Here is a 10,565-nt window from a genome sequence, read left to right as displayed (position 1 = left end):
ACGATTCTTTTAACGTTTTTTTTTTCAGTTGATTATTTAAAGAACATTTTTCACTGCTGATAATAAAATGATAAATATTTATTGATTTTTAACCTAATATCATTGAAATAAAAACTTAATAAATAAATATTTAGAGATTTATAAAAAAATCGGAATCGAAATCAGGAATTGTATCGGAATCGGGAATTTAGTATGAAATCGGTAATTGTATCGGAATCGGGGAAAATATTGGAATCATCACACACACACACACATATATATATATATATATATATGTGTGTGTGTGTGTGTGTGTGTGTGTGTGTGTGTGTGGCTTTATATCAGAGTTTGCCTTTTCCCAGACGCATGTCTTAATGAAGTGATTTTTTTAACGCGCCCAAAATACCAACACGGAAATTTCTACACCCCGTTGTAATACGTAAAGTGTCCGATATTCCCAAATGGTCACCCATCCAGTGATGACCAGACTCATGGTTGCTAACTTCGATGTAAAACGGTGTATCAGTATGATTATGCTATGCATATATAAAGTTGAGTTTATCGGCTATCCAACAATGCTATAAAAATATTATTAAAAAGTTCTTACTATTCTTTGTCATGGATATGCTAGCGAAATGTTAATTAATTTGCATATTCCTTCGATAAACGAACTTTTAATAATTATTCATTTTTGTGGTTTTTTATTGGATGCTTCATTTTATTATTACGTACAGATCTATTTGTGCATATTTTTTAAATTGTGAATAATTTCGTAGTATTAAGGATGATAAATTTTTAGCACAGGATCATACACACACACATATATATATATGTATATATATATGTATATATATATATATATATATATATATATATGAAATAAAATGGAGGTGGAAGGACCTGGATACTCAACGTTTCGCCCGATTTATGCGGGCTTCTTCAAGAGGGATGGTCATTGAAGAGAGAGTCGGAGGATTGGGGCTATATATAATGATGGGGGAGAGCAACGTGTTTTCCTTATGTAAATTAGATGACATATATACATATATATACATTTTATGAGAGAAAAAAATAAATTAGTGTAGACTAGTGTAGTGGATTACGTCTAAAAGTTAAAATATCGTAGAGATTTAAAAAATTGTGTTTGGAAATATAGCGGTGATAGATTAAATAAAATGACACGAGATTACGAAAGAATTTTTTTCCTCCATTTTATTTCATATCGTCGGATTTAATCCAGCTCAACGATCATATATATATATATATATATATATATATATATATATATATATATATATATAATATTAGTCAGTCCATGAATTTAAAAATTTATGACGTGAAATGTTTGAATTTCAAATCAAAATATTATTTCAAATGTATTCTTTGTCTTACATAGGATAATAAAAATCTTTTGATTTCAAATTCAAACATTTCTCGTCATAAATTTTTAAATTCATGGAATGACTAATATTTGATTTCTTTGCTCTATCTTGCATATCGAGCAATTTTTATTTAGATGGGATAATACTTATAGAATATAACTGCCAGTAATAACTTGTAAAACTTATAATCATAGGTTTCCATACCAGTTGATTGTTAGATAATTCTATTCTGAAGTATATATATATATATATATATATATATATATATATATATATATATATATATATATGTGTGTGTGTGTGTGTATATATATATATATAAATGTATGTGTGTATATATAAATGTATATGTATATACATAAATGTATATGTATATATATATGTAGTAAGTTATAAAATGTATATGGCGATTAAGCTACACTGAATAATCCGCGTTTCATCCATTCTAGGATTCTTCAGGCATTTGCCTAGAATCCTAAAGTGGATGAAACGCGGAATATTCAGTGTAGCTTAATCGCCATGTACATTTTATAACTTACTAACTAACTCTACCTACGTATTGAGCACTTTTGAAGTAAATACGCATAAATCAATACTTTTGTATATAAATTTATGTGAGTAAATTAAGTAGTTATATACATGTATATAGATATGTATATATATGTATGTATGTATATATGTATATATATATATATATATATATATATATATATATATATATATATATATATATATATATATATATATTGTAGCGACGTTTTCGTTCTTTTTTTAACGAAAAAATAGCCGTTAAATTACAAATGATTTTGCAGCGTCTCTCCTTATAACGTCTTATATTCTTTGAATAATTGTTCTTTCTTGGAATAAATACTATCGTTGGAATATTAGGGAGTTAAATGCGCGTTTCTTGATATTTATTTATTATTTAATTTAAAAATTGTTTTATGTGTATATGCATTGTGTGCATGTGTGTATGTACGTACTTACATGTATATGTGTTTAAAATTGACGTAGAACCTTCTCATTAGTCATACCTTCGCCTCCTTCCTCTTCCTTTCTCCTCCTCCGCCGTGCATGGACTTCACTTTCACTACACTGATGAAGACTGAAGGATCGGTCGAAAATATGCCCATGTAAAAAACGTATTTTTTAAATTTCTTCATAATATTATTTTGTATTTCTGCACGTCACCAATAGAAAACGAATAAAGAAAAGTTATAAGCTTTTATACTTTTAGGATTCTTTTCTTTTTATACATCTTCATATGCATATATATATATATATATATATATATATATATATATTGTTCCTTTGTTTTTGAATTAAATTATTTATATGGAAGCTCATTTTTACCTAAATGCGAGTAGGGAATAATTTTCCCTTTGACCAATTTGATACCCCCAAATGGGGAGAGGTATATGTATTATTTTTTTAAATATAATTATCCACTGACACGTGTTTCGTCGTGTACGACTCATCAGAGTGGCTGAATCTAGTATATATATATATATATATATATATATATATATATATATATAAGCGGATGGGGGGGGCGCCTGGATTTGCCCAGCTGTAAAATACGCTTAAATATGATAATTTAATTCGTCCAGAATGCGTATATATTATTATATTATTATAGAGCCGTGATTTCAAAAGTAAAAGGAAAAGTATCTGGTGCCATCAGTTAGAATCGAAACTAGCTTTTAAAGCTGGTGACGTTATCACTGTACCAACGTGACGCGCCCATTTACTGATTAAAAATTAAAACGTAAGAATAAAATAAGATGAATATGCAAAATTCTTTCAATTTTAACCCGTTTTTGACCTCTTTAAAAAAAACTATTTTAACTGGCTAAAGACCCATAAAAAACGGTCCGTAAAAGATCTAATCACTTTCGCCCCCCCCCCCCCAGCGCCGCTCTGCGACTTTTACTTTCGAGGAAGATACAGTTTGAAAATATGGAGACAGAAAGACTGCAGACAGACATCTAGCCGTTTATATATTACGTATGCATACATGAAGAAACCTTGTCTGTTTGTATCTTTATCAAACTGCTAAATGTTTAAAGGACAAAATGGAATTGAATATAATTACCAAATAGGACATTCGTATATGAATTAGTATTGATGTCACTTTTTTTAGCATAGAAAATTTAAGTTCATACACCGCATATTTTGGCGTATTAGACGATCCTTAAAGTTAAAAATCATCTTTAAAAAACAATATTTCATAAGATAGCCTAAGCTAAACAAATATGGTTTCGTGATTTAACAGTCGTCTTAGACAAGTGATATATGATAAATTTATTAAACCCTGCTCCAATTTTGTACGGTCGCCTTATACGCCGAAATATACGTAAATTAGTTTACCTCGTGTAAAAATGACACTTAAAGATTTTTGCTGTTACCTTTGTATAAAACAAAGATTGAAATAAGAACTTCTCAAACAAAGAATCTCAAACAACGCCATTAATAAAAAAAAATGTGGTTGTAAATTTTAAATAACGATATTCGTTAAGAGTGTTATTCTTTTGAATTTCATATATCATGACGTCTCCGTCCAGTCTCGAAAGACAAAGGATACCCCCTGTAGGGGCAGCTGCGCATGTAATTATGAGGCAAGGGTTGCGCAATCATCAACCACACCTCTCCTGAATCGGCACTGTTTGAGTGCAGTAGCAAGCAAAAGTCCAGGACGACTGGAAACAATGCCGGGATAAGCGGAGAGCATATATAGCACCTAAAAGTCCCAAATAGTCACCCATTTAGTACTGACAAGTTCAACATTGCTTAACTTCGGTGATCAAACGGGAACCAGTGTGTCAACGTAATAATGCCGTATATATCATATCATAGTTATAAATCATAGTTATAAATATTTTTAGATACCTACAGGCACAAGTGTTTTATGTTTGCGCAATAATCAGTGCAGATGACGATCAACGCTGGTCGATGGATTCGAACCTCGCAACGAAGTCACATTTGGCCGCATTCACGAGTAACAAACCCCAAGGCCACCGTTCATCACCACGAAATTTAAAGCGGATTTGAACATTAATGAAGCTAAACCTTTTTATACAGACGATCTTTGAGCGACCAAGTAGCAGGAAGTCACGATCTCGCACACAAAGTTAGCTGACGGACTTTTTAAATATCCACAGAGAGTGCTCAATTTTAAGAATATTTTGCATTTCTTGAAGGGGCGACAATAATGATACATTATGAATAATTATTTTTTTAAATACTTACAGACACTAATATTAAATACTTACGCAATCATCAGAGCAGGAGATGAGGATTAATGCTAGTCGAAGGATTCGAATATAATATATACATAAAAATATACATACATATGTATGTATATATATGCATACATATGTATATGTATACATATATATATATGCATACATATATATATATATGCATACATATATATATGCATACATATATATATGCATACATATATATATGCATACATATATATATGCATACATATATATACATATGTACGTATATTCATATATATGTATGTATATACGTATGTATACACATGTATGTATGTATATTTATATATATGTGTATATATACATATGTATACATATATATATATGTCAAAACATTGTTAATTCATTACCCTCACGGCAGCAGCCGGATAGCGCCATGGGCAGAAGCCCTGACTGCCATCTGTATGTGGATGACTATATATATATATATATGTATATATATGATTTATATATTTTATATACACATATGTACACACACACACATATATATATATATATATATATATATATACATATACATATATTTTATATATGTATGTATGAATACATGTATGGATGTATATATATATATATATGTATGTATATATATATGTATATTTATACATATGTATGTATATTTATATATATGTATGTATGCATATATATGTATGTATATATGTTTGTATGTTTGTATGTCAGTTAATTTCATATGCTACTGGTACCATGTAAACCAGTACTACCTGCCTCATAGTCGGGTAATCGGCGACTAAACTGGTTCTCCCACCAGACTTGTTTGGTAAGGAGGGTGGCTAGTCTCCCTGAAGGATTAAAAACAAGACCTTCCAAAGGGCGAATGAACCCTTTTACTGGGTCAACGGCCAACTAGCACCGTGTGTGTTTGTTTGTATGTAGGTGTGTGTTGGAGTAGACACGGTTCCCGTAAGCCGTGGTGAAGTCAACCTTTCTAGGAGAAGCAAATCTTTGATTTAAAAAACCATAAAGCGGGAGACCAGTACGCCCATTAAGCTGGTCTACAGTTTAACTTGTTGCTGGCTATCTTGCTCTTGCTTGTTGGTGGATCTCAACATTTTGAACCGAGAGAGAGACTTAGCTGTCGTACAAAGCTAAGACTCTGTAATATCATTTATATATATATATATATATATATATATATATATATATATATATATATATATATATATATATATATATATATATAAAATTTTAGTTATTCAATGAATTTACAAATTTATGACGTAATATAAATATTAGTAGATAGTTATAACGGGTCACACCTCATTTGCTAAAGTCAGTGAGACATGGAAAATCACAATTAATTTTCCATGTCTCACTGACTTTAGCAAATAAGGTGTAAACCATTATAACTATTTGCTAATATTTTCTCCTCTGAAGAGATGGTAGACATCGAAATCCTATAAGATAAGGCGCTATAATATTCCAAATGTATTCTTTGTCTTACATAGAATCATAAAAATCTTTTGATTTGAAATTCAAACATTTCACGTCATAATTTTTAAATTCATTGAATGACTAAAATTTGATTTATTTGCTCTATCTTGTATATCGAGCAATTTTTATTTAGATGAGATAGTACTTATAGAATATTACTGCGAGTAATATATTGTAAAACTTATAGTCATAGGTTTTCATACCAGTCGATTGTTAGATAATTTTTATTCTGAAGTAACGGACGATATAACAATTCCGAAGTAACGGACGATATAACGATTCCGAGAAAATTAGCAAATTTGTTCTAAGTTCTCGATTCCGTTTCTTTTTAAATTTCTAAATAGAGAATTGTCTAGTAGGGGGGGGGGGCAACCTAAATTAATTCGAAATCAAAAATAATGAAAAAGAGGAAATAAATGATCCTTTTTAGAATCGAAAAATAGGTACATTCATTTTCGATTCCGATACCGATTCCGATATCGTAAAATTTTCCGAAGTTTTTGTTCCCGATTCGGATTCAGATAATCGTGCTGATAGTAGTCGAAGGAGAGAGAAACATGAATGTAGTAGTGACGAGAATAAGGAAATTGACAGTGAAATGACCTAAAGAGAAGGTGGTTATATATATATATATATATATATATATATATATATATATGAAGCTATTTATATATATATATATATATATATATATATGAAGCTATTTATCAAATTATATATTAATATTAACCTAATGTTCAAATTTATATATATGTACATACATATATATATATATATATATATATATATATATATATATATATAGTCTTTGAAGTTTTTAACCTTTAAAACTATACAAAAAATATTTTTTATCATTCGTTAGAAAACCATCTAGTCAGTAAGTCATTTAATCACCTGCAATCACTGCATCAACTCGCTCTCGAATTTACTATAATACCAATAATTTATTTTTCAAGGAATCATCAGTTGTTTACCATGAAACGCTGTTTCGGGGATTTAATATATATATATATATATATATATATATATATATATGCATGCACATAAATTATTTATCAAATTATTTCAAATAAGTTTATGTTGTGCTCTGCTCGGTGTATGCCGCTCATTTTAAAATACCAACAGTAAATATTAAAATACAAGAATCTGCGCATCTATCATTTTTTCTCTCTCTCTCTCTACATATATATAATCTACTTCTCTCTCCGACTCCCTTTCTCAACACACATACACATACGTGTATATATAAAGTAAAGAAAAAAAGGAGAGTATATATATATATATATATATATATATATTCTCCTTTTTGTTTTTTTTTGTTTTTTTTTTTTACTTCTGAACGTATCTTTTCAAATTTACGCCTCCATATACTATTTTATGTTATACAAGCGACACCTGTGTAAATTCCACAGTGGCATCGTTTATATGTAATATATAGCTGTTGACGTTCAGCGTGAATGGAGACCCCGTAATATTATTGTAGACCTTTTGTTAAAACTGTAAAAGTATTTATCTAAGTAATCTGGTTAATGTAGTGTCATTACGTTATTACAGTTTATCACCAATGTTCTTATAAGAGTCTCTGACATATTTTCATTGTATAGACGCCCGGCGTGAACGGAAACCTCACGATATCATACTATCTTGACAAAAAATAGATACCACCTTCGGATTTTAGCCAGACAACTTAAAAGGTATATTTTAATTCCACATACGACCCGAAAGCGACATATTTTTTTTGTGATTTAATTATTATTATTATTTTTTTAATATTGCGTCTTCGGTGATCGGGAAGTCCTATTTATTAAATGGAGTATAGAAGGTGATAACAGACCATGGACATTAGCGTATCTATATACTTATTTAATGTTCTTCGTGTGTTATTGTCTTCTATGCTACTTTTTAATGAATAGGATCTCCCGATCGAATCATTTATAATCTGGAAACCGTGACACACTAACGTACGTACGTTAAAGGTATTAAGACATTAATATATAGATATTACATAATTTCTAGTTTTGCTTGCATATATAATAGTGTTGGGACGATTAATCGGAATCGGGAATCGGAAAAATCGGAAGATTTGGTGGTATCGGAATCGGAAAAATTGATGGCTATTTTCCGATACCAAAACGATTCTTTAAATTGTCTTTTTTTTATTTGAGTTTGTTTAAACTAAACTCTTCCATTACAAATAATAATTATAAAATAATAAGTATTGATTTTAAAATACCAGTGAAGCTAAGATCGATAGATCATCCTCCACAAGTGTATTTTGACGTTTACGAAAATATCTGCATATTTAACATGGGTTTTTACGAAAATCAAGGAAAATCACAATCTTATAGTTAAATAATTAGAGATTTATAAAGAATCGGAATCGGTAATTGTATCGGAATCGGGGATAAAATTGGAATCGTTCCATCACTGATACACACACACACACACACACACACACACACACACACACACACACATCTGTATCATTTTCATTTGTTTTTCTGCAAAGAAAATAAGGAAAAAAAATGAAGAAATGTTTTTTGTTCTACTTTTATTCCTTGCCTCGTTTTCATTTTAAAATTATCGTCGTCTGCTCAACGTTTCTTTTAATATTCTTTTCTTTTTGTAAATCACATTTTTTTTTGTCTTCTATCCCCGAAGACAAAAAAAAAAAAAAAAAAAAAAAAAAAAGACTTCGAGAAAAATAAATCCAGAATGTTCCAAATTGACACAATATGTGTTAAAAAAGGGGGAATGAGCGGGTCAAAAAATAAAAATAATAATAATTATATTAATAATAATAATTATAACACGTCACGTAATCGAATTTTCTTGCTGTTCTAGCATTTGTCCATGAGCCGTTCTCTGCAGTGTACATTAAAATATCAGGCGATCACGTATGTGAACCTATTCCAGCCGTTGCTGAATGTCTACGTCATGACATTGCCTGGTAAATAGACGGTGTTTGCCGATTTGGTGTTCCCGCTCAAATTACGTTCCACAATTTTATTGTTTGCTTTATTTCAATATGCTTTTTTTTTTTTTTTTTTTAATAAATATGTTTATTTATTTCTAGGTTCAACGATTTTTAATTTGTTTACACAATTGTTTGGTTAAAAAATATTGTGTTTTAATATAATGAATTAAAAAATATTCGTAAACCGTTTTTTTTTCTTCTCATATTAAACATATTTCTTCGAAAAAAATATATGCGAAAAATTCATACAAGTCCAAAAAAAAAAAAACATTTATTAAAAAAAGCAGTTTGTGAATATTAATATTTATCATATTTAAAAACAATATAGAAACGAAATTTAAAAAATGGTGGAACCTAATTTGGACAGGATCACTAAATTGACTAACACCGGCTGTTTCCTATAAGATGTCATAACGTAGACACCCAGCAATGGCCCCAGTGGCTTAGCATGCGTGATTACCAAATATCCATATCTATATACCTATATACACAAACATATATAGAGATAGATATAATATAGATAGAAGTCCGTTCGCTTCTTCCGTACCAACCATATAATATAGATATCTATATAAATACCTATATAGATAGATCTATATAGTATACATAACCGCATATGTATATATATATATATATTTCTTTTGTGTAAATACATATCTTTAATAATTTTACATCTTTCTTTTTTCCTTTCTTTTCTTTCTTTCGTGATATTTTTTTTCTTTAAATCTTCTTTCTGAATGTCTTTTTGTTTCAGTTTATAAATCTTGTATTCTTTTCTTGCGTTTCTGAATTTTTGAGATGAGGATTGATTATTCGTATTGTTTTGATTCTTCGGACTACTGTTCTCATCTTGAGTGCTATTTTTGCAACGCTTCGGTCGATGTAACCTCTGGCCTTCTTCAGGTGTATCTTGTCAGACTCGGGAATCTTTCTCTCAAACTCTGTTTTTTTTTTCTGTCAAACTCAATAATCTGCACGGAATTTTGAACGGCACCCTTTATTTAATTCACGGGGGTAGCATGTTCTTGTTCCCTCAGCCAAAGCCTTCTATAAGCTCTCTATGTAATTCGAAAATGTATTTTGAGTGTCGCCTGCACTGAGGATATAAACCTTCAACCTCCAGAAGAGTGTAATTTACAACTGAGTCTCACCAATTACTCTAACCATTTTACGCCACAAGTCGACAAGATACACCCGGAAAAAGCCGGAGGTTATATCGGCCGGGACGTTCTGAAAATTACACTTAACGTGTGAGAATTAGTCCGAAAAATACAAATAATACAGATATTCTTTTCTTGTCCGTATTTTTTTTTTAAAAACTTTTGTTGTTTTAAAAATTTCATCCCATGCTAAAATGGAAGGTGACTGTTCAAATACATGTCCTCTATCACTGGAGGGGCTTTAATGGCGTCTTCCAACTTAAAGTAAAAAAGCCTTTGCAGTCCCTCCCGACTTAACGATCGTAGCTCGGCGATTTTGCCTAAAATGCGCGAG

At 30.1% G+C, this 10,565-nt stretch overlaps 1 protein-coding gene across 1 annotated transcript in view; it reads right to left on the bottom strand.

Moving 5' to 3' along the window:
• Positions 1 to 8,628: 8,628 nt before the first annotated feature.
• Positions 8,629 to 10,565, bottom strand: part of LOC145247806 (uncharacterized) — a 248,927-nt gene continuing 246,990 nt past the window's right edge. The window contains exon 9 of the mRNA XM_080109440.1: positions 8,629 to 10,565. This exon is cut by the window's right edge and continues 115 nt beyond it. Coding sequence (XP_079965566.1) covers positions 10,421 to 10,565 — 145 coding nt within the window. The 3' untranslated portion in view covers positions 8,629 to 10,420.

This window comes from Euprymna scolopes, chromosome 26 (assembly GCF_053919585.1).
Source record: "Euprymna scolopes isolate OS-2025 chromosome 26, ASM5391958v1, whole genome shotgun sequence".
Lineage (NCBI taxonomy): Eukaryota > Metazoa > Mollusca > Cephalopoda > Sepiida > Sepiolidae > Euprymna > Euprymna scolopes.
Note: the sequence above shows the minus strand (reverse complement) of the source record. Positions and strands in the feature narration are given on the sequence as shown.